The 25,885-nt window shown below is 36.2% G+C and overlaps 1 protein-coding gene across 6 annotated transcripts in view; it reads right to left on the bottom strand.

Annotated features, from left to right (window-relative positions):
• The window catches only part of dmd.1.L (dystrophin, gene 1 L homeolog), a 1,148,817-nt gene that overhangs the window by 351,538 nt on the left and 771,394 nt on the right, over window positions 1–25,885 (bottom strand). For all 6 annotated transcript variants that reach the window (XM_018244936.2, XM_018244933.2, XM_041580924.1 and 3 more), the window contains 3 exons: window positions 25,259–25,470; window positions 18,624–18,778; window positions 3,369–3,558 (listed from right to left, as the gene is read on the bottom strand). In XM_018244936.2, coding sequence (XP_018100425.1) covers window positions 3,369–3,558; window positions 18,624–18,778; window positions 25,259–25,470 — 557 coding nt within the window. The remainder of the gene's footprint in view (window positions 1–3,368; window positions 3,559–18,623; window positions 18,779–25,258; window positions 25,471–25,885) is intronic.

Here is a 25,885-nt window from a genome sequence, read left to right as displayed (position 1 = left end):
TATATCTCCCCATTCTGAGAACTTTGTATTTGCAGTATTCAGCTGCACTGTAGGAAGAACTTCCACACCATACCTGGAAGTGAATGTGCATTAAAGTGTTTTATATAATTTTATATAGGCATGCAACTGTTAAGAGGTGATTGACAAACTGCCAATGTTATATTATTATTCCAACTCCATGTAGAAAGAAAGTATCAGAAAAGTACTATAAAGTTTACTTCCTTGCTTTGTTTAATAAGAAAATAATTGTTTAATGTGCTGTCAGTTATTGTGTGTGAGTAGCTTGTAATGAGTTGCAATGTTCCCTCTAAGGTGTGCTCTTGTGCATGCAATGAATTTTTTTACAAACTGCATACAAAAGTTCAAAACGTGTGCACAAAATTTTTTTTTGCACACATAGCTGAGAAGGAATTAAAGGGAACATTGCAACTATATTTCCCATTATAAAAAAAAGTATTTGCAGAATGCAGTCTATTAACTAATTTCATTTGTTTGGTATCTGGCTGTATTTTTTATTTAGAAACTGTAAAGCTATCAATCAAAACATAAAATAAAGCTGCAAGCCTGCACACAGCTTGATATGATACCATTTTCTTAAATCATAAATAATTCATTTACATTTGCAATCACAGTGCATCTGATTAAATGTGGTTTATTACTTGTGAACTAGAACCTTAAAATCCAGCTTGAAATGAAAGGCAGAATTGTATGCAAGATCATGAAGGCAGATTTTAAATACTGTAGTCATCAATCAAATTGATTTTATCCCAGCCATTCAAGTGCTGTGGGGTCTGCAAAACATATTTCCTCACTCTCCCTCAGTGGAGTGCATATAATGTTGATACATGATGTTTAAAGCGCATCAAGGATCTTTGCAAATCAGAATGATTAAAAACAGAAATTGATTAAAAAACGAAAGCATTGCATATCATTAAGTGGATTATTTATACTAACATTTAATAAACTAGATATAATAGTAACCCCATAATAGTCATGCCCATAATATAAACATCCTGCCCATAAATGTCATCATCCCATGAAGAATGAGATTGCTAATATTTGATTGTTTCACATACCCAAGCAATATGAACAGTGTTCATGATGAAGTCCATAATAACTCTACAATTAGCTACAACACCCTCTATTGAAATATCATAACATCTCTCTGAAGGTCTGTTGGTAACTTTTTAGCCCAAATAGAAAAGTCTAGGAAAGTCTATCACCTGGAAAGTCTATCTATTGGACATATGCCTCTAATTAGGTATCCCATTTAGCACAGTTACAGGGAAGGGACATCTTGCAAAGACACTCAGGCATGTTATCACATTCATTTAAATGGCATTGGGATGATCAACATTGGTCCTTTTATACCAAATTCTTCTTTAACTGCTTTAATGCTTTAGTATTGACTAAAAGTTTCTTAGAGAGTCAAATAATTATGAGTCTTTGCCCTTAGGGGGCTTAATTTTTAAAGTAAATATTGTGACTTCTCTGCATAATGTATAAACATATGTATTGTATGAATAGAAACGCCACATTGTTTGCCTTTCTGAGTTCTATTTTAACCATAATGATCAGTAGATTCCTCTGATGAGATAAGACTGGTTAGACAGTACATGTGTCTACTGGTTAAAAAAAGTCATTAAAAGTATATCAGCTCATTTTAAGACTTTCCATGGCACATTAAAGAACTTATCAAATAAATAAGTGATGGCTTCCATGTATGCCTTGCTTGCTAGAATTTAGGTGCTCTAGATACACTGAATTGCTATTCCAAAGAATGCCAAGTGAAGCTGATGAAGATGAATGAAGAAATCTCTTGGTACAACTCTCTGTATACAACCAACCCTATTGTACTCTATTGCAGGTGATTGATCATCTTCCAACCACAATATGTTGCAGCATTAGCAATCTTTTCATTTTCAAGATTAAATTAGCAAAAAAGTCATATTTCCTTTTTTGCATAAAGAAGAAAACAATTGCCTGGATATTGTATAATCACTAACTATGACAAATTTATTCAGCAGTTTTTGCAGTCCAAGCATTGAAGCATAAAACACCAAACACAGAAAAACTGCAACCTTGGATTTCTTCTTAATAAAGAACAAAAATTGCAGATTTACTTTTTTAAGTTCAATTAAATTTATGGCAGCACGCAGCTAAATAAGAAGTCACATCAAGATACTGTATGTGTGAAAATTACAAAGAGGCATTAATTGGTCAAGTTCTGAGATTTGATCACATTCATATCACATCTCAGCAATGGAGCCACATAAAGTGCAAATGATAGAACAGTTTGTAACAGCACAATGACTGCTATTGTGCTTGTGGAGTTGCATTTCCAGTGAGACAAAAGCCTCTCTTGTTCCTATTTCATATCCCACAATTCATCCTCCTTAAAGGAGAAGGAAAGGCTTTGTACACATGGGGGTTCAAAATGTTAGGCACCCCCAAGTGATTGTATTGACTTACCTGAAACCCCGAGCCGGTGCTCCTGGACCAAGGTTATACCAGCAAGCACTACGGAGCGTTCCTCTTCTATCTTCCCTTTGCGCGGCTGAGCATGCGCAGTAGAATGAAAAGCCGAACTTTAACTAAAAGTCGGCTATTTTGTTCAACTGCGCATGCATTTGCCCCGGGAAATTTGAAGAAAGAAAACGCCGGGAGAGGATTGCTCCGTAGTGCTCACTGGTATAACCCCAGGCCGGTGCAGTTTTCTGCTAATAGGAGCACCGGCCTGGAGTTTCAGGTAAGTAAATATAATCACTTGGGGGTGCCTAACATTTTGCACCCCCAAGTGTACAAAGCCTTTCCTTCTCCTTTAAGCATAAGTAAACTTCAAAAACTGAATGCAAAATTGCTCAAGGTGCTTTTCTAAGCATTTTAGAAATTTACATACATTTATTATTTCTTTCAGTTTCAGAGCGATTTCATTTTTTATTTGTTACCAATGTAATGAATTTTGTAACAACAGCAGCACATGCATCAGCCAAAGACAGTGATATACCTTCAGAAGGAAACTGAGAAGTGTTCTGATGTTGCTCTGCTTAGAAAGGAGATGGGAAAGGGCACCTAATGTGTCTGCTTTTGATCTACTTGCTGAGCAGAGCAACATCAAAACTCTTTTCTGTTTTCCTTCTGAAGTTACATGTCTTTGACTGTACACAGGAACTGAACATCAGGTGGTGCTATTGTTACAAAATGCATCATATTGGCACTTAATAAAAACTTAAATAAATCTGAAACTGAAAAAATAAATAGTGTAAATTGCAAAAGTTTACATTTTAGTTTACTTTTTACTTATCCTTTCAGATATTCAAATCCACAACACATTTTGCATCATATGGTAAAAGAACAATATATCTTACCTGCCACTGGTTCATGAGTTCTCGAAGAGCACGTGTATCCTCTAATACCCCTTCCTTATGTGTAGCATCTTGCAGAACATTTGCAGTAGTCTCAGCGTCAGTCAACCAGGCAAGGAACTTTTCTAAATCCAAGTAAAACTGTTGCAGTAGTCGGAGAGCTGCTTCCAGCGCAGCATCGCGTTCTGCAACCCTGTACAAATACACGTTGAGCAGTTGAACTAATACAAACATAAATGCAGTAAATCTTTTAGAGATCTGAAAGAGCCCATCAGATAAAAACTTTATCACAATTTTGTGAGAGATGAAGGCAGTGTGCAAAGTACAATAAATGGCACATCGCAGACCCTTTGTTTGTACACTACCTTCCCATAAATTATCCCTACCTACTCCTACAACAAAAACTATGCCTACATTTCCAAAATTAAAACCTGTAGATTTAGGAAAGAAAATACTGATACTTTGAGGGGGTTATTTATTAAAGATCGAGTTGTGTTTTCTTGAAAAATTCGAGTTTTTCAAGGATTATTTCACAAAAAAACTCAAATTTTTCGGGAGTGAACCCAAATTTTTAGAGATTTATTATGCCACGAAGCTGCTAAAAGCCCAAATCCAAAAATACTCCAGCTAAAACATGTCAAGGCCATGTAGAAGTCAATGGCAGAGGTCCCTTTAACCACTTCAAGATGTTTTTTGCCTTCATGATTTTTGGATTTTTTTATAGTGGGTTGCTCAAGGTATTCAAGATTTTTAGCCTATAAACTCAATAAATTCAAGGTATTGCAGTTTTTTTTCCCGATTGCATTCAATCGAGTTTTTCCCCGATTGCATTCAAGTTTTTTCCATTCGTGTTTTTTCATAAATAAGCAAACATTGTGAGTTTATTTGAGGTAGAAAAAACCTTTACAGACTCGACCTTTGATAAATAACCCCCTAAATGATTAATTATAAAGGATGATTGTATTTACTGTCCTTTGACCTGTGTATGGATGCACACAATTTGTTTTGGTTTCCAGTACCATATTGGATATGTTATTTATAATTACTCACTGTTATTTCAACAAAGATTGTTTGTTACTTGTATTATATGTTTTTGCAATGACAATTCATCTTCTAATTGCCTCATAATTCATTGCATGGATCATTTGAAATCTAAGAAATGGAACATTACCTGCAGCGTAGAATAGCTTATTATTACAAATAAAACAGGCATTTGTGTGCTCTAAATCTAACAACTGTCATCTTTTTATCAGCCGTCACTTGATAAGGCATACATCAAAATTAGATTGCAATGCTTAATTAAAATCACTTAGCTACAATGTAAATTCATGGATTACAGTCAGTTAAATATAATTAAAGCTGATTATCTAAATAATTGTATTTCAAAGGCAGTAGTTGTTCTTGTATTTAGCTCCTGCGGAAATGACAAAATATAATCAGAAGCAAATACTGTGAAAAACCCTGATAATGCTGCATGCAATCAATTGCCGCACACAATAGGGATTTAGAAATATAGGCATCCTCACATGGCCATAACTGAGACTGATAAAAAAAGCTCATTTTGTGATAGGATTTACTTCTGTTTCCTTCCATGATGTGGTACCAAACAATCTCCTTTCACTGACTACTTTCTGTAGTTTTCCTCAGGACCTAATTTATATATTCTTCTCCCACAAGGGTTTGCACAAGGCAAGAAATGTCAAAAATGATGAAGGGAACTCTTACTTTATTTGAAAAAAAAAAAAAAACATGCTGAATTCCTACATAGTGACCATTTTCAAAGCTTTCAAGGAGAATGATATTTATAACAAAATAAAACACAGTATTGTTTAATTTATTTGAACCAATATCATTCATTACAACTAAGCATATTAGGTATGTTTTTGTACTGTTACTACATCTTTATTTTAAAAGCTGAGGGCGACATTTCCCAGAGCATTAACCCACAGCAACCAATCAGAGACATACTTTTAGTATTGTGTTTGGTCACTATGGATTAGTGCACTGGGGAATATTTGACAAGCATCAGTAAAAGTGCTACGCAATATGTTGGCGCTATATAAATACATGTTAATAATAATAAAGTGCTCCTGAGGGCAACCTTATGAAATACAATCGTTTTCTGCATGTCTCTGCACTCTCAGTTTTGGGATCTTAAGGACTGGAGCCACAAACTGCATTGCATATTTAAGGTAAGGACTTACCAGGGACCTATAAAGAGGAAAACTTGTTTTTTCATCCCTTCAGTTAATGCCCTTTTTTATGCAAGACAGAACATTATTTGCTTTAGTAGCCACAGAATGACACTGCCCAGAATTAGACAATTTGTTATCCACACCTTCTCACCAGATCCTTCTCTATTAAGTATACCCCCAACACACTACCATTTAGTGTATAACTTGAACTAATATTATTTCTACCGTAGATTAGGGATGTAGCGAACTGTTCGCCGGCGAACTTGTTCGCGCGAACTTCGACCGTTCGCGTCCGCCTAATGTTCGCGAACGTTTGGGAACGTTCGCATTTTGAGTTCGCGTTCGATTCGAATACAAATCGTTCGACCATTCGACCATTCGACCGCTAAAATCGAACGATTTCCATTCGTTCGAACGATTTCCATTCGTTCGAACGATTTCCATTCGTTCGAACGATTTCCATTCGTTCGAACGATTTCCATTCGTTCGAACGATTAAAATCCTTCGAACGTTCGATTCGAATGAAAATCCTTCGATCGAACGATTAAAATCCTTCGAACGTTCGATTCGAATGAAAAATCCTTCGAACGTTCGAATCGAACGATTTTAGCGGGTGTTCGAAGTTCGCGAACTGTTCGCAAACGTTCGCATTTTTTGCCGGTGTTCGCGAACGGCGTTCGCGAACACCAAATCGGCAGTTCGCTACATCCCTACCGTAGATCATAACTTTGCAAAACGTTGAACATAATTTTCCACCTTGCGGCCCAATTTTCCAATTTAGTCAAAGCTCTCTGCAAAGTGGCAGCATCCTGCATGGAACCTATATATTGGTACTATCATCAGCGATGATTCATTGGTGCAAAAATTTTGTAACAAGTTTTCTCTAGCGTTATTTCCTTCCTAGCGAAACTTTGTTTACTTATGCTTACATCAATTTTAATTTAGTGGGTATATAAAGGTCATATGTATGTATTCATTAGTGCTGGTGGTAAAAAAAATAAAAAAAGTGGCCACTTTTTATTAAAAATATCCAAGGAAGCAAAATGAAGACAGAGATCCTCTATTCTCCTAGACCATCAACCCAGCCTAAAACAAATGCGGAATGAGCTTCAAATGTTAAAAAAAACCTGTAAACAAGATATTTTTAACAGCTACAACTTGTAAACATAACAAATAAAAAAACAAACAAATACAAAAAGTATTGTAGAAGTGATATCTATATTTTAGCCAATATAGGTATCACTTCTACAATACTTTTTGTATTTGTTTGTTTTTTTATTTGTTATTTTTGCTACTGGCTAACACGGTACCACAGTTTTTGTTTTGTGCTTAAATTGTAAACATAATCCCACTTTAAATATGAAAAAAAACCCAGCATTTTGACTTATGCGTATGACTAGTGATGGGTACATAAATTCTGCAGGCGCAAATTCACTGTGAAAAATCCACCGCGTCACAAAAATGTTGGCACGAGACGGAATAGGCACGTGTCAAAATTATTCAGATGCCCATTGACTTTAATGCATTTGGACAAAATAGATGCGCAAATAAAAATTGATGCAGGCGTCAAAATTATTTTGACGCCAATTGACTTCAATGCGTTTCAAAATTTTTTTGCCGTTTTGCAAATATTTCGGTAAATTTGCGAATTTTCTGGTGAAACGGGACAAATTCGCCCATCACTACTTATGATGTTTTTGAAATACAGGATATAATGTCACTGAGATAATAATAATGTTGAAGATGTAGCTTCATTGTATTACTTCACCAGCCAGAACCTGGGGAAATAGATTTTGGTGAAAAAGCTAACGAATTGAAATGTTCACACTTTGATAAATTAGCGGATTTACGATAATTTGCCTGAGAGAAAATTCACCCAGTGAACCGCAGTGAAAGTTCGCCAGTGACAGGTTAATTCACTAGCTAAGTGTGTTGCTTATCTTTTAGTAAATAGGCAGGGTTGCTGCACATTGTCTTTTCAGTGAAAAATAGTCAGAAAAAAACATTTCAACACAAGTCGCTCTTTAGCAAATGTGCCCCAATGTGTGAGCCCTGATTAAACTGAGGCTGATGGAATGTGATCAGCCCTTGTATTTCTAAAGGTTAATTTCTGGTTGGGTAATGAGGCATGTTTGGCAGGTTCTTGGAGTGAATTTTTGTATGGCAGAGGGCCTGACTTTTAATGGTACTTAAACTAATTATGTACTGGGCTGACATTTTCACTCAAGATAGAATTCTAGTTTGCACATAATTGCTTTACATATGAAAGTGAGCCGTGGTAAATAAACATTGAAAAAGTAAAAGGTGTCAGCGATTTAATAAAGAGATACATTTTTGCATTTCAAAAAGTTTAAAACTTGATGGATGAAAAGTTTTTTTTAGCAAGACTTGGATTAAATATGTACCAGATAGTGCCACAAAACACAAAATATGATAACACATGAAATTTCTAGCAATTTCAAGAGTCCATCCTCAGTATAAATAATCCATTGATGATAAGGCGATCCACCTCTCTGTTGGTATTATTGCCAATACTGTAAGCAAACCCTTGGAAATAATGCCTTTGGATACTAAAGCCCCCTACTAGGCAAAACAGCAAAGACACTAAAAAAATTAGGCTTTTTCCTATGGAAAAGATTTCATTCAAACCTTGCCATAAACAAAAGGAACTCTAATGAAGGCATAACATTTTAGTATGTGTGTATATGTACTTTGGCCGGAATGGCAATGGGTGGGTTATTAGTGTGGTGAACCATTCTAATGTGTAGCGTTGGGTTGTAGCTGTCGGATTGCAGCATTAGTAACTGCCAGAGCTCAGCCGCTCTGAATGCTGTGTTTTATAGTAGAAAATGTTTTACAGGTGATACAGAAAGGGTTTAGAATTGTTGCTTGAATGAAAGATGATATTTAAAAATGCCTATATTTTGGTAAATACCGTATATACTCGAGTATAAGCCGTCCCGAGTATAAGACGAGGTTTCTAATTTTACCTCCAAAAACTGGGAAAGCTTATTGACTCGAGTATAAGCCTAGGGTGAGAATTGCAGCAGCTTCTGGTAAGTTTCAATCAAAAAATTTAGAGTTTCTGCTCCCATTGGAGGTGCCAGCGTCTCGTTTTTGGATGCTGGCAACCATTCTTGGACACCGGCGAATATTCTTGGAGACTATTCTTCGATGCCGACGACTATTCTTCGATGCCGGCGACTATTCTTGAATGCCGGCGACTATTCTTAGATGCTGGCGACTATTCTTAGACGCCAGCGACCGTTTTTGCGCTTGACCCGAGTATAAGCCGAGGTAGAGTTTTTCAGCATATTTTTCGGGCTGAAAAAGTCGGCTTATACTCGAGTATATACGGTAAGTACATTTCACCAATTTGTAGAAGATTTGAATTTCGAGTGCCAAACTGTTACATTTTATAGACATACAAATGACTTCAAAACATGAAAGAAACTTGGAGAAAATATCCCCAAATATATTAATATTATTATTGTAAATACATTGCGCAATGTGTTATATGCTAAAATAATACTTAAGTCTTTTGCTAATACCCCAGGCTGCTTGTGTGATTTTATAGGTTTTATATATCTGAATATTTTGTGCCATTTGTTCCTAAATAATATCGTTGTATTCCACTTCTGAAATGCTTGAAGAGTGGAGGTTAATATAGTAAATTGTTCATTTAGGTTGGGACTTTATGAGTCAGTTACTGTGTGTGCAATATTCCACATCGTTCTATGTTTCTACTTCTACATTTACCTTTTTTGTGATTGTGTTATAATACTGTTGTGTTTGTGGCTCCATAAACATCAGGAAATTTGGTAAATAAAGCTGCTACACTATAACAAAACGAGAAATAATCAGTGGTTTCAGATATAAGCCATTGTATGCTTTTTTCAAATGATAAATCCGACTGAGAGCACTTAAATCTGCCCCTTTTGGGGCCTGTCAATAACATGTGTCAATAGCAGAATAATCCCTGAATGTTTTCCTGCTATCATGGCACTTTTGTGTTCAACACATATTACTTTTAGGAAAACGCCTAAATTACTGCACCGTCGACTGATTTTGAAAAGAAACCTATAAAAAAAGATCAAGAATATATTCTTGTATATTTTACTCTACTAACACCAACAGAAATGACACAGCAGAAAAAGTAAGCTGCTAGTTTTGCTTGGTTGCCAATAATCTGTACTTTTCCCTGGAAGGAATTGAAGTAATGATGTTAGTGGTAAGGAATGCAGAAAATGCTTATATCCAGTGATTCATACAGCTACACATTTTGTTAGATCTCTTGGCTGCTTCTTTCTAAGAGGAAGGCATGCTGCAGGACTAATTATAACATTATACCTACATATAAAGTATTTCTGACAACACTACTCATTTTTTTTTCCATTTGTGTTTTTTGCAGCTTATTATATGTGCATGCCATATAGCAGATTTGATTGGATGCTGGCTGAGATGGATACTTTAGTTTAATATAGGGCAAGTGCACAGTGGATACAACGTGGATCAATTGCATTGATTGCTTGTATTGATGAATGGTTTTATTATTTATTTATGTTGTGTATTGGTCTACTTGCAAACCAGTGAAGTGTGTCAGATTAAGGCTTTAGTGTGACTAAACCTGTGTGGAAGTATGGTCAATCACGTGCTGGGCAGGAAATATACCCACATATACAGTATATGTTTATACCATAACAATCTTCACTGTCACCACACCTTCCTTTAGTCTGTATGATCTGGGTGCTCCATAGCGCTACCTTTTAAATATTTCTCTACCGTATATTTCTACCGTTACAAATTTCAGATCTCCCTCAGAATAGCCTTTTGGCTAGAGGACATATTTGTGTCCCTTTCTGATGAATCCTATAATGCAGGCAGGTAACCCAGAAGAAGCAGATAAATGATCATGGTAAAAGAGATACCATGTGGATTCTTGCAAATTCATTAAATTTTTTTGCACCACTTACAGTCACATAGGGCAAAAGAAGACTTTTTGTTGAGCCTTTGCTGCCTCCAATTTACCACTGATCTCTGACAATCATTTTTTAGGCAATATTTTTAGCAGCTGTCAGGCTTGGTTTAAATCAGTTCATCTCTTTATAGCAGAATATAGGGCTCATATACTATTGCAAGTCCTGTGTGCAAAGTGCAATTTTGGAAGCACTATAGGTATGGGATCCGGTATCTGGAAACCCATTATCCAGAAAGCTCTGCATTACAGAAAGGCAGTCTCCCATAGACTCCATTATAATCAAATAATCCAACTTTTTAAAAATGATTTACTTTTTCTCTATTTTATTAAAATAGTACCTTGTACTTGATCTAAACTAAGATCTAATTCATCCTTGTTGGAAGCAGAACCAGTCTATTGGGGTTTACAATAAATCAACCTAAAACACTGCTTTTAAAGCACATTCCTTGTAGTATTAAACCAGTTTAATGCAATGTCACTTTCCTGTTTAATTCTAACTATTCATTGTGTTCATTGACCAATGCCATGTCACATTTCCTATTTTATATTTAATAGAAATTCTTATTTTATGGCTGATGAGAGAGACTTTCTCTGACTTCTATTAGTACAGTCCTGTTGATTGTAATTTATTTGGTTTAACATTTAAGGGATATTTTCTCAGCTTTCTTCTAGACCTTGATACTTTCCATATAAATATATATGGTAGCTAGACTTTATAGCAGGACCCTAATATAGCACAAATTGCACTTTTGTTTTTTTTTCTACTATTAAACCAGCTGTGACTTTCTGTTCATTTTGTATAAAAACCTGAATTAAAAACAACCATCCCTATATTCAGTTCAGAGCCTACATCCTTGATTGCATTTGACATAATAATCATCATCATATCTTAAGACTGAAATCAGCTTGACAGAACTCAACTCAGGTCTGCTTCTTCCAATTACCTGAAAATTGCAGCCCAGCTTATCTCTCAGGAAATAAGTTTGAATTTACAATTCCACCGAGGTGCAAACGCGATGCAGTAGATGTAGCAATTTAACTTGCTAACTTTTACAATAACTATTTTCTTTTAAATTCACTCACCTCCGGTGGATGCCTTTTGACACAGCAGAAATGCTTTCAGCAGGCTGCTGTCCTTACATTCAAAGAATTATGCAGATTTCAGGAAAATAAAATAATGAAGTTTGATTTTGTGAAGTAAAATAATAATGGTCTTGTTAGACTCTTTCAGTTCCATTTTTTTTAAACAGAACAGCACTGAGCTCCATGATCTTCTTGGCAAAACCAACTGCAATAAATGTTATTTTTAACAGTTAAATCTGGCCATACATAATAAGATTTAGTTGGGCAGTTTTAGTTACCATGTCTGCCAGGTCTAGGGACCATCTGGTAATCATGTTGGCTCTGCACTGTTTTGCCAATGCACAATGCCATTGGGTGTATGGTTCATTCACAGATGAGTAGAACCCACAACTCCTGTTCAATTCCCACAGTTTAGTGCAAACAGTTGGAACAATGGCATATGTCCTTGCCTGTAAGTCAGCTATGGTGTATGACTGGCCAGTTTATTGCCACCTCAATTTAAGTTAACACAAAAAAGAAGCACAGCTTTACCGCATGGGAACTGCCAAAGCAGTTCCATAAAAAGTGATTGTGTGCCAAAGGAAAACAAAATAACATTGTAAAAAAAACCTAGAAGCTATTACCCCATTCTAATTCTTCTCAGATCTAACAAATCAAAGCACATCATGCAGTAATCCTTTATCCATATATTTATTTATCCATATATATTCCTATTCAAACATGTTTCTTTATTTATTGAATTATTTTCCTCTCTTATAATAAGATAGTAGCCTAGACTATAGCCTGCACTTGATGGTAACAAATCTAGTGTAAAACATGTGGTGGCAAAATAATCCCTATGAATTCAGTAGATTGAAGGCATGATGAAGACAAGAACATTTTTTATTTAGAAATCCTAAGGTCCTAAGAATTCACGATAACAGATCCTATACAGTGGATGAATCATACTGTCATTAAAGAGAAAAACACTTCATTGATTGTTCAAGACTCCTAGTAGCCTATTCATGTTAGAGATTTTTACAGAGAATGTTTCAAAATCACTTCTGTCCCTTTCCTAAGGGAGTTCCAATATAATTTCCCTACAACAAACATAACACACACTCAGACAAATACAGACTAGAACCAATGCAATCAGAAGCCATTAAAAGGTATACTTTTACAGGGGGTTGTTCACCTTCAAACGCTTTTTTCAGTTCAGTTGTTTTCAGATAGTTCACCAGAAACAAATCCCTTTTTTCAATTGCTTTCTATGTTCTATTTGTGATTGTTTTTCTAATATTGAAGTATAAAGTTTAATTTTTCACCTTCTTTTGTCTTTCTAAAGCAGTTCTCCGAGTTGGGGGGGGGGTCACTGACTTTATAATTATTTCAAACTGATACATCTAGGGGCATATTTACTAAGCTCGAGTGAAGGATTCGAAGTAAAAAAAAATTTGAATTTCAAAGTTTTTCTTTGGGTACTTCGACCATCGAATAGGCTACTTCGACCTTCGACTTCGATTCGAAGTAAAAATCGTTCGACTATTCGACCGTTTGATGGACCTTCCCCATAAGTTTTCTAAGCTTTTTTTGATCAAAGGAAAATCCTTCGATCGATGGATTAAAATCCTTCTAACCGTTTGATTCGAAGGATTTCATGGTTTGACCGAATGATGTTTCCTTCCATCGAAGGATCGATCGAAGTATTTGCGGTAAATCCTTCGACTTCGATATTCGAAGTCGAAGGATTTTACTTCGAGGGTCGAATATCGAGGACTAATTAACCCTCGATATTCAACCCTTAGTAAATGTGCCCCCTAGTTCATACATTTTTTATCTTTAGCCCTGCTGAGGATGCAGGCATTATTGATACAATAGTTGCTAATGTTCCACAGATGCTGCTGAGAAATGTATCAACTAATGCAGCAAATTGAAACAGTTCAGAATCTGCACCTGTATTACTGAGCTGTCAGACTAAAACAGAGACAGGGACATTAAACTTTAAATTTAGAAAAACAGTAAAAAATAAAAATTGGAAAGCAAGTGTTTCTGAAGCTGAACAACACCTTTAATTGTTGCCCTTTTTAAACCCAATATTTTAGTTAAAATATGCCAATTATGCCAAATAAAATATACTTTCAATAGAAATTACCCAAAGCTTACCTTAGTAAGATACAGTAAGTGCTCTAAGAAAACTTACACACATTCTGTTTTCCAGCAAGAACATGATCAATGACTGTAGCCTGAAGCAATAACCCCATGGGATCACTTAGACTTGCAGAGGGTAGAACCAAAGTTTGCTGCAGGTCCAATAACCCATAGCAACCCATTAGATGTTTGCTTTCAAACAGCAGACCAGTAAAGATTTCCCACTGGTTGGACGTGTTACAATAAATGGAGAAAAAATTGTACATGCTATTACATTACTCTCTCTAACTCAGTGACATTGCAAAGGCTTATTTCATAAGACTGAGCTGTGATACATATATATACATGCTTATAAAAAAAATATCAGTATAAATACATAAGCAGAATTATAAAAAAAGCAACACATACTGTTATACACTGCTATAATTGTAATAATGTGTGCTACTGTATGATAGGGTTAAAACATGAGTTAATATACAATTTTAATTTCCCATACCTGAAGAGGACAAAACAGATTTAAAGAACAGGTCTAACCAGGGGCGCTCCACCAATGAGGCGAGTTGAGATACTCACCTCAAGCGGCAGCACCCCCCTGGTTGCCAGGGGGTTGCCAGGGGGTTTTCAACCCGGAAATTCGGCTCTTCTAGTGAAGAGAGCGCAATTGCCCTCTCTGCACTAAGCCACATGGACCACCTCAGCCCTCTCCGGTGCTCTAAAGGTGAGTGCCGTGGGGAGGGGCGGGGGCAGCAAAAGAAGGCCTCCTCAGGCGGCATAATGGCTAGAATTGCCCCTGGGTCTAACCTTGCTATGAATGATTTCTTTATTTCAGGCTGTGGCCATTGCAATATGTTTTAGGGGAAATCTAACCTTTGATACATTATTGTGTATTACTGAGCCTTGCATTTTTGCATAGAACTTTATTAGGCTTTATTTTCCATAAATTGTCTCTATAAGGAGAGTTTTACTTTTGGTTTACATAAGTGATGTGCAAATAAATTCGCCTGGTGTGAATTCGCAACGAATTTCCACGTTTCGCTGGTGAATAAAAAAATTTTGGACGCACATCCGAAAATTCGCTCGCCTCAAAATTGCCGCGTGTCAACACTATTTTAGATGCCCATTGACTTTAACACCGGCGTCAAAATTTATGCGGGTGTCAATTTTTGAGTTTCACAAATTTTTCACAAACTGATACGTTGCCATTTTGGGAATTTCACAGGAAATTTGTGAATTTTTTGGCGAAACGAAATGGGAGACATTCGCCCATCACTAGTTTACATATACTATTACAAAGGAATATTTAGTATTATTTTCAATTTAATCTATTAGAAATATCCAATCCTTTTAAAGATAGATACAGATAATAAGGGTAAACGCTAATCCCTCCCCAGCAGTAATGTTCCTTTCTTTTCATCAGCTGCTGCCGTGGCTGTGACAGATTTCATTTAAAACAGAGAGCACTGTCTACATTTTGGAGACAAGTGCCCTAGTTTTTGTACTATTCTGGCCAAATTCTGACTTCAGTTCAGGTCAGTATGAGTACGTTACTGCTGAAGTCAGATTTTGGCTACATTATTAGCGCAAGTAGGATAATTTTCTCCTAAAGATAGAGCAGGTAGGGCACTTATCTCCAAAAGACACAGCACGAGAAACATTCTCTGTGCTGATAAATCACCAAGTGCAGCAGGTATGAGGGGGATATGCAAATGCTGAGTGGGTTGAGTAAATCTTAGTTTTATTAATTATTTGCACAGATTTTTTTTACACTTCTTTACTTGATGAACTCTAAAGACTAATGATTACAGAAAGAAAATATACAATCTACTATACGCCCAATGGTGCAAAATGGTGCTAGAAATGAGTTATGTTTTTGATAACTAGATATAGGAGCATATTTATCAAAGGTCGAAGTCGAATTGAAAAAAATTTGAAGTTTTTTTTTGGTCGAATAGGTCAGTTTTCGGTCGAATAGGTCCGTATTCGGCCAAATTTGAATCATATGAATTGAAGGAATAGCGCATTCGCTCGATTTCGATTAGAAGTTTTTCCCAAATTTTTTTTTGATCCACCAATTGACTCCAAATAGGTTCTAAGAGGTCCCCCATAGGCTAAAACAGCAATTCGGCAGGTTTTAGATGGTGAATGGTTGAAGTCTAATTTTTAAAGCAATACATTTCAATATTCTAATTTTTAAAAATTTTTCAAAATGTAATCAAATTTTCACTATTCCCTAGTTGAAGTACACAGAAAATAGCTCGAAAATTCAAATTTTTTTTATTCGAAAATTCACCTTGACCTTTGATAAATCTGCCCCTAAGGGGCACATTTACAAAGCTCGAGTGAAGGATTCGAATTAAAAAAACTTCGAATTTCGAAGTGTTTTTTGGGCTACTTCGACCATCGAATGGGCTACTTCGACCTTCGACTACGACTACGAATCGAACGATTCGAACTAAAAATCGTTCGACTATTCGACCATTCGATAATCGAAGTACTGTCTCTTTAAGAAAAACTTCGACCCCCTACTTCGGCAGCTAAAAGCTACCGAAGTCAATGTTAGCCTATGGGGAAGGTCCCCATAGGCTTGCCTGAGATTTTTTGATCGAAGGATATTCCTTCGATCGTTGGATTTAAATCCTTCGAATCGTTCGATTCGAAGGATTTAATCGTTCGATCGAAGGAATAATCCTTCGATCGTTCGATCGCAGGATTTGCGCTAAATCGTTCGACTTCAATATTCGAAGTCGAACGATTTTAGTTCCTAGTCGAATATCAAGGGTTAATTAACCCTCGATATTCGACCCTTCATACATCTGCCCCTAAGTGTCCTAAAAATTCCTGCATCTAGTAAAGTAAGTAAGGGCCTAACACTTAGGGGCATATTTACTAAGGGTCAAAGTGAATTTTTATGTTTCAAAAACTTCGAATTTTAAAGTAATTTTTGGATACTTCGACCATCGAATAGGCCAAATTCGACTTCGATTCGAAGTGAAAACATTCAATCGAAGTACTGTCTCTTTAAAAAAGTTCAACTTCGACACTTCGCCAGCTTAAACCTGCCGAATTGCTGTTTAGCCTATGGGGGAACTCCTATAACCTCTCTTGAGTGTTTGGGCAAGTTTTGAGAAATCAAAGGATTTTTGGTAAAATCGATTCGAAGGATTTCATCGTACGATCGTACGATTTTAAAAATCCTTCGACTTCGAATGTCGAACTACCCTATTCGATGGTCGAATTTCGACGTTTTTTGCACTTCGAAATTTGACCCTTGATAAATCTGTCCCTAAATACATACAGTGTTCAAAACAAGCAATCTGTTGAACTTCTGCAACCAGTTATCCCAGTCTTATAAGTAAAAGCATGGTGGAGTGACCATTTAGTGAAAAAAATATGATTGAAAGCCTAAATATGTTTTTTTTATTATTGATATGCTATTGCTATATGCAGTTTAATCACATCTAGGGGTCTCTGGTTTCCTGATGACCTATATTGGTGCATGACCCCATCTGTGTGCCATAACCACCTCTGTGTACCATAACACTGATTGCCTGCTCTTCTTACTTCCTGCTAGAAGAACATGAAGCTGCTCCTGGACCCTTTTGTAGGCCATTGTGTGAGTATTATAAATGATGGAAAGTCGCCATTGAAGGATGGGAAGTTCAAACAGTCAATGAACTTCCTAAATCTCATAAATTTTCATATAAAATGTACAAATACTCCTTCCCACAGAATCACCTCATATATTAGATCTCAATATCTTATAAGGCAAAGTTGGTGGGCGAACAATATAAAAAAATAATGTAATTTTGCATTTAATGAGAGAATTCTGCCCACATGCAATGTTGATCCTATTTCTGTTTCCCTCTGCTCTCATACTTTCTATCCTTACTGCTCATAAAAGTAAATGCACCTTGAAAAGGAAAATGAATTACATTAATATATTGGTTAATGGTACTCCCACAGATCTTTCCTAATTCCTTCATCTCCCATACAATCTGCATTGTTTGACTGCAGGACCGAAACAGGAGGCTGATGGGTAAAAAAGAATAATGGGGAACAGATAATTAAAGTGAAATAAGGAAAGGCTAGGTGAATGAAAAATGTGCATGTCATTTTTATCTTTAATTAAAAAACATAGATAAATTGAGCCAGTCTGTCAGTGGGGTGGAAATCTCCTGCGTGTTATTGCTTTCTGCTGGATTATAAACTTCTATAACCGAGAACATTAGGAGAAGTGTCCTGGGGATGGGAGGTCATCCGTGTTTTGTCTGCAGTGTGACATGAAAATACATATTCTTCTAAATGCAAAGGCGAGCAAGTGAAATAACAGTCTGCTAAATATAAATCTTGCGCAGAAAGTAGAGCACACTTGATTCATTGGTGAGGCAATGTGCAAGACTTAATCCTGTTGTTACAATGGGAGAGATCTTAGCTATATATTGCATTATTAGTCCATTTCTTCACTTAAAATTTATATCCAGGATTATGTAAATGCAGTGGTGCTTTGGATTCCATTGACCATTTTTGTCAATTGTAATTCTATATAAATATTTTACCACTGAAGATATGAAAGGGTTTAATATAGTTATTATGACTGCCCTGTCTTTCTCTTGCACACAGCATGGATGAACCTTATAACAATTCCATTTAATACAAAAAAAAGGCCTGAGCCTACATTGAGTCTGAATGTGTTGAGAGCTGTATAACAACTTCCACAATTGGCCTAAATGGCTGTTATGTTCTTCTCTGTTCCAATGACAGCACATTGAGATTATCTTTGTTACCTGTAAGGGGACGGAAGGTCTTTACATGATGTCAATGTGAATCAACTTGGATGGATTTAAGTAGGACACTGTGATAGAGAACATGACATACCTCTTATTAATTCTTGCCCAAGTAGCATTAATGTTATCTTTCATCAATTCCACTTTTCTTGTGTCATCTGAAGAATAGTCACGTAGAAGCTTAAGAGCTAAGTCATTTGCTGCGTCCACATTTATCTGCCATAGCTGGAGTTCCTTTGAAAATTGCTAGTGAAGGAAAGAAATTGTTGTCCAATTACTAGATATAACCAAGACAATGAAAAGGAAAGACTCACAAGAGAATGTTCTGTGTGTGTTTGCATTACGCATACCGGTGGACATTCATTAGGAGATATTTAAGGCATCTACAGACAAGTCAAAAGATCTACAGACACGTCTACTCTCATATATAAAGAAAGATTCTTGTAAGTTCAGGCATTGTGTTTCAGCTATTCAGTAGTTCCCTGGGTATGAGACCATAGCACTGATTGTTTTAAAAATCGGAATGTGGCTCTTAGAATATTATTCATCAGTTAGAAGTTTTTCTTTTTGTACAATTTCACTGCTTGACACTTAAATTCGTGCGAGTTTATCCTAGAATACAGACCAGATAATTTGTTATGTTATTAGTGCCATCTGCTGGAAAGTTCCTGTAATTACATGGGCATATACACATCAATATTCTAAGCAAAGTATCCTGAATTTCAGCAGAGTGCTTGAAGGTTACATATTATCCCCATTTAAAAATATTCACATTAGTTCAGCTTCAGTTCTCTGAAATGTAGCTTCATCAAATGCTTACCATTTACTAATCACCTGCTGGAAAGCAAATATCTCATTGACTTTTTAAGGCACTGTATACTTTGTCTTTATTTTGTATAATTTATTATATGTTTCTTTCTTTATTTAAAAGCTCTTGGCCATCACATTCCTGCTTTGGTGTAGCATTCATTGACCTGAGTGAATATTGTAAATATTGCCTCATCTGTAAGATGTTGTGCATTCAATTGTGGATTTAATAGTAACAGTCCTATTATCTTTAGATTACGTGGGGCTCATTTATTAATGCAGCGCAGCGCTAAAAAGAGCGCAGTGGCCTGACATTTGCCCAGCGCATGCGAGTATTTAATAATGTAGCGCACGATACCTTAACAGTGCGATTTGTGCGCTAATGTAGACACAGACAGGTGCGATGTGTGAAACTGCGTATCAGCTGTCGCAGTGCTTATAATAAATTGTGCGCACAGGAAGATACCGCAAAGGTAAGGATTAGTTGTGCTCATGTATGAATGCGCTGCTTTAATTAGTTGCGTCACATATTGCGCATATTGCGTTCACTTAGACGCATCTGCATTTGTTTCTGTGCTAATATTTGTCTGGTTGCAAAGGTGTTTAGCCTACCTGATACCCTTAAAGGAACCTTGGTCAATATAAACATGTTGGGTGGAAGGCGTGGTTAATATGCACTTTACAGGGGTTGTTCATCTTTGAGTAAACTTTGAGTTAACAAACATCCCCACCAACAGCAGCACCATTGTATTTGCCAGAACCCAGTTTAGCAGTGTGGCTCTGCACACATATATAAAATTCTCTTTTAAGCAACATGAAACGCAAAAATGTGAATATACTAGCGCAGCTGGGCAGGAATGCGCATTTTGAAGAGCGTTACTATTACGCCACGAAGAGGCAGTCGTAAAAATTGTGGTGCTGTTGCCCGGGTGCAGTTTTGCACATATACAGACGCAAATCTGCGACGGCCGCAGTGCAAGCGCATTGTAGCCACGCCCACAGCCACGCCCCTAACAACCACGGCATCGTTTGCGACATAAATGCCCAATCTTTTGCGCAATGCGCATAAACAAAACCATCGCAAAAGCTCTCTGTTATGCGCAATATCACGCAAATATATTAGCGATCACGCTCGTGATGGCGCAGACAATCTTTTGCGTCCACTTATGCGCTGCGCTGCTTTAATAAATGAGCCCCCGTGAGTCTAAAAGATCTATTACAAAGCATGTCAACCTTTAGGGGCAGATTTATCAAGGGTCGAATTTCAAAGTGTAAGAAATTCGAAATTCGACATCGAATGGCATTACTTCGATATTCGAAGTCCAAGTTCTTTTTTATCTAATTTGGCCATATTCGTTCGAAGTAAAATCGTACGATCTTAGGATTCGAACAATTTAATCGATCGATCAAACGATTTTATTTCGACTTCTAAAAACCAAATGTTGCCTATAGGTTCTAGGAGGTCCCCATAGGCTAACATAGCAATTGGGCAGATTTAAGGTGGCGAAGTGTCGAAGTTGAACTTTTTTTTAAAGAGACAGTACTTCGATTTTCGAAGTCGAACTTTTTTACTTTGAATCGAAGTCGAATTTAGGCCTATTCGATGGTTAAAATTCTAAGTTTTTAAATTCGAAAATTCAGTTCGACCCTTAGTAAATCTGCTCTAAATCTGTACTAGTTACATCTCAAGTAACATGCCATAGGTGCTGAGAACAACAGATACAATTGGTGGGTCGTAAGACAGGTTGTACCCTACTATCTGCTGTGAATTTTTTCCAACGTAAAGCACTTTTCTGACTATGAGAATCATGCTCTTGATAGTTGACATTTGAACAAAATGACCCATTTATAAAAGCATTTACCACTTTCATCAATACATCATTTAGTCAAAATGTGCTCCTCTGATTTAAGCATTCAAACTTCATTCTATGAAGATTTTAAAACCTGAAATTGTTTGAGGCTTAAAGAGTCATAACGTAACATTTTTTTTTGATTAGCGATTTATGCTAACAAACACTCAAGCATAATGCATAAATCCCTGATATCTGAAAAAAATCCTTTTATTCAGATTATTCACTGATGAGCATAACATGGTGTTATATTTGCAGACCTTTCTTAGGATCATTTACATAATCTACTGCAGATTTTACTATTGATTTGCAGGTTTCTCTGCATAGCCCAGGCTATTCATTGAGGATTTACATGAGATAAAAAAGTGTGATGTAAGTGTAAATAAAACCTTTCAACACTTTGAAATACCTTGATCATACTATATTGTATTCATGTAAGTTGTCTACGGCTGAAGTACAGGCTCCATGAATAGTAAAGATCCTTTCTCATCGACCTCAACAAAAAATACATCTCTATTGTTTTTATAACAGACTTTTGTTTTGCATAAAATGCACACACACATATATCTAACTAATTACTTAAATATTTTATCCTCATTTTAATCATTTATTTAATTGTATTTTTTATTACCTTGATGTTGCTTTCACAATAAGGGGAGGAGAGAAGGAACATTTTTAAAGTTGTTTAGTCCAGTTTTGAATGCAAGTACAGTGTAATGGGTGCATGTTTTGGAGTAATACATTCGCTGGTCTCATGTAAAATAGAATGTGCTGCACCTTGAGTGTGATTTACTAATCCTGGTGCCCATTGTTTGTTTATGTAAATCATATTCAAATTACAACAATGGCATTGTTTTCAGTAATACTATTGTAAAGGCAATTACAGTGTAACCCTAATTTGTAATAAAAGGCACTAAATTTGCCCTGGGGAAGTATCTTATAGCAACCAATAAGATGTTTGCTTTTAAACAGGTTAATAGATAAATGCTTCCTGCTGATTGGTTGCTATGGGTTATGGCTCCAGTGCATTTTATTACATAACCCCTAAGTGTGCAATGCACTAGATGCAAATCTCTTGAGTATGCTTAATATGATAAAGGAACCCCTAAAATAACAGGTCTCAAGACAAGCGTTACTTCCAGGGCTCCCTTGCTCCGAGCATCCTGTTCTTTTGCAACTTGTATACAATGGCCTGTAAAACTTCATAAGCACAAAGGCACAAGTTGTAAGGAGTGTGTAATTATGATCACCTTTTCATTCATAAAGGAGTCCTGACATATGGTATCACCCTAAAAGTTCCCTCTTGGCCAAGATTGCTCAGTATAAATTGTAACATTTACAGGTGAGCCATTGAGTTAAAGTAAAAAAAGTTTATTTTCATTTTTTTTTGACTGAAAAGGACACAATCGCTAAATCACTTTTTCTGTCTGTCAGCTAAACAAAGCATAAAGTATAGTGTTTATGTAAGCCAAAACTTTTTAGTCTTTTACAAAAAGCTCTAAAAACAGGGAAAAAATGATCTATGATTGTACGTAACGCAAGCTGACTGGTCAATGATTCTTATAACAGAGAAGCTTAGACATTTGCTACAGTCTCTGCAGCTATGAAATGAACAAAGTGCTCCGTTGAATGCTTTATGGTTTAGTCTAACCAAAATGCCATTCTCCATCCAAATGTAATGAATCCAAAGTTTATCTAACAGCTAAACTTCTTTAACTCATTTTATTGGTGAACTTTTGGTCCAAAATTGAAGCTACACTCGTTTCCTAAGATGCAATTTTGTATTGTGTTTTTATTATCTGAAATTTGCTGACCTAAAAGGCTGAAATAATTAGTGACATGGAGTGATCGCACCACTTATGGTTATTTTTAATTTTCTGTAATGAGGATTCACTTAGGAAATTTTTAGAGGGCAAGTTAAGGTAATTAAGGGTCGTAATTAAAAAAATGAATATGCAAGCTCCACAGGGGCTTGCCATCCCTGATTCACCCAAATGGAATAAAAGCACAAACAAAAGAACAAACCCAGCAGAAAGAGGAACACAAGAGAGGCAGCTGTGGATTGTTTTACATTAAAATTATAACTGTGCCATCTTTCTCAAACTGCAGAGCTTGAGATCCAACATGGAAACGCAAATAGCTGACAAAAAACTTTATATCCTTTGCTTTGGAGAGATGTCTCTGGAGTCCCCTAGAAAAAGAACTCTGTAAGAACAGCCTGTGTAGGGAAATGTAGTAAATGTATAACTAGCAGCCTCGTGGTACTGTAAACATTCGAAGCATCAACAGACAACACAAATAGAAAAAAAAGTGTTAGATAATTCTGGCTATAAACCTGCATTTTTAGCTCAGATACTCAGATACACTATAACATAAGCAAGCAATATATGTATATGAACATTTTTTATGTGTGCATGATGTATACACTAACACAATATACATACAGGGGTTCATATTTACATGTATTGTATTTTTGTACATATTGCAATGACCCACTGTTTGTTCTGCTAATCTATTGTCCTGCTGTAAGATATAGGAGCGCTATACAAATACAAATATACATACTGAACATACTGTACATACTTCAGCAGATTTACACAAGAAAAGAACCAATTCAGAATGGTGTGTATTTCTTTTTGTAAGCCTGAAATGCACCCATGCATTTATATCCCCAACCCTCCCATTTCCTCCCACTGCTTGAAACTGGTGCATGGTGCAAAAAAGGTTGGGAACTGCTGGTCTAGTCTATGCTTTCCAATTTCATGTTTGCATGACATTTCTGTTTCCTAATCTGTGATTCAAGTATGACCAATCTATGGGTCTCTCAAAGCTGCTGAACTACCAGTGCACAGCTTTCAGAACTTCCTGGGTTTTTGTTATTGGATTATGTTGCACACAGTAGAGGTTTCAGCATTAGAGCTCCCCTTTTCAGTGTGTCTTTAACTGCTTCAGTTAATTTTCTCTTATAGATGAATCAGTAACTACATGCTGTTGAAGCTAAGCACTTCCCCTCCTGGATAGTACTATGGTGTTCTACGTTGTAGTACCATGAGCTTGTAGGGCAGAAAAGATTAAACATCTTATACTATCTTGAAACAGATATGGCTTTTAAAGAAAAACATATTATAAATGGATAGAGGAGATGTAGATCTACCCTGGTGCATTTCGTAATCAATTGGCAAAAATGTAAATAGTGAGAAAATGCAAGCATCAGTTCTGATACAGAAATTCTCTCTCCAAGTGATTCATTAAGGACATAGAAGTAATATGAAAATATTCTTGGATATTTTCATTGCTTCAAACTACAGTATTAGCAGGGTGTGTCATTAGTGGTTCTAAGATGTTTGAGCTGTTTTACTGTGTGGTTTCTAATAGCAATCAAAATGCTCCACATACGGTATTCCTGAAAGGAATGTCTACCATCTTGATTTACATACAACAGACTGACATGATTTCTTTTTCTTGTTGTTCACCTTTAAACTAACTTTTAGTATGATGAAGAGAGTTATATTCTGAGACAATTTAAAATTGTTTTTCATTTGTTATTATTTGTGATTTTTGAGTTATTTAGCTTTTTATTCAGCAGCTTTCCAGTTGGCAGTTTTAGCAGTCTGGTAGCTGGGGTCCAAATTATCCTAGCAGCAATGCATTAAGACTGGAATATGAATAGGAGAGAGCCTGGGTAGACGGATGAGAAGAGACAAGTAGCAATAACAATACATTTGTAGTCTTATAGAGCATGTGTTTTAGATGGGGTCAGTGACCCCTGTTTATTATAAAAATATAAATAATGAAGACCAGTTGAAAAGATGCTTAGAATTGGCCATTCTATAACATACTAAAAGATAAACTTGAAAGGTGAACATAGCAAAGAAACTTAGCAAAGAAATATGGAAAAATGGATGGAAAGAAAATACAGAATATAAAATATTAAACTGTGTCACTAATGTGCATAATAGCTAATACCCCTTTCACTATATTGGGACTGTCTCAAGAATGGAATAGTGCAAATAATAATTTATCAAATATAATTATAATAATAATAATAATAATAATAATAATAACAAACCTTAAGATCAGAATTCTGTTTTTTCAGGGCTTCTACTGTGTAGGATATTTCTTTCCATGACTCGGTCCTGCTTTTTGCTTTCTCTAAAACTTGATCAGCCTCATGTCGAGCCTCTATCCATTGGTTGGAATCTTTCAACATTTCTTGTAGCTGCAGTCTTCTGTTCTGAAGGTGACACTGAACCTCTTCCCATTGATTTTGAACTTTGTCAACTACAAATGCAGAGCACATTACAGATATGTTTGACCAAGGCATATGTAAGGCAGGAGAATAAAAGACTGCTGAAGCTTAAGTCTAAAGTTCTTTCTCTTCCTGGCCTTCCTGGATTTTTACCCTGTGCCTGTGTGTAACAAGCTGCAGAGAATCCTTGTTTTTACTTTAACTTATACACCCGGAACCCTTTCTTGGTGTTCTAGTTCATATTTCCCTTTGTGTATTTTATCCAGGGAAAGGATTCTTAATACTGGAGAAGTTTAATTGCAAATGTTGGTGTAAAAGCAAATTGTAGAGTCTGCTTATGCTCTCTTTGTTTCAGCTTGCCGAGAAGAGGGAGACGAGTTAAAGTAACATTATACAGGTATATAATCTGTTACTTAGCAGGCCCGGGACCTGGAGTTTCCATACAAG

The sequence above is a fragment of the Xenopus laevis genome, chromosome 2L (assembly GCF_017654675.1).
Source record: "Xenopus laevis strain J_2021 chromosome 2L, Xenopus_laevis_v10.1, whole genome shotgun sequence".
Classification (NCBI taxonomy): Eukaryota; Metazoa; Chordata; class Amphibia; order Anura; family Pipidae; genus Xenopus; species Xenopus laevis.
The sequence above is the reverse complement of the archived record's forward strand: the minus strand, read 5'-3'. Positions and strand labels throughout refer to the sequence as shown.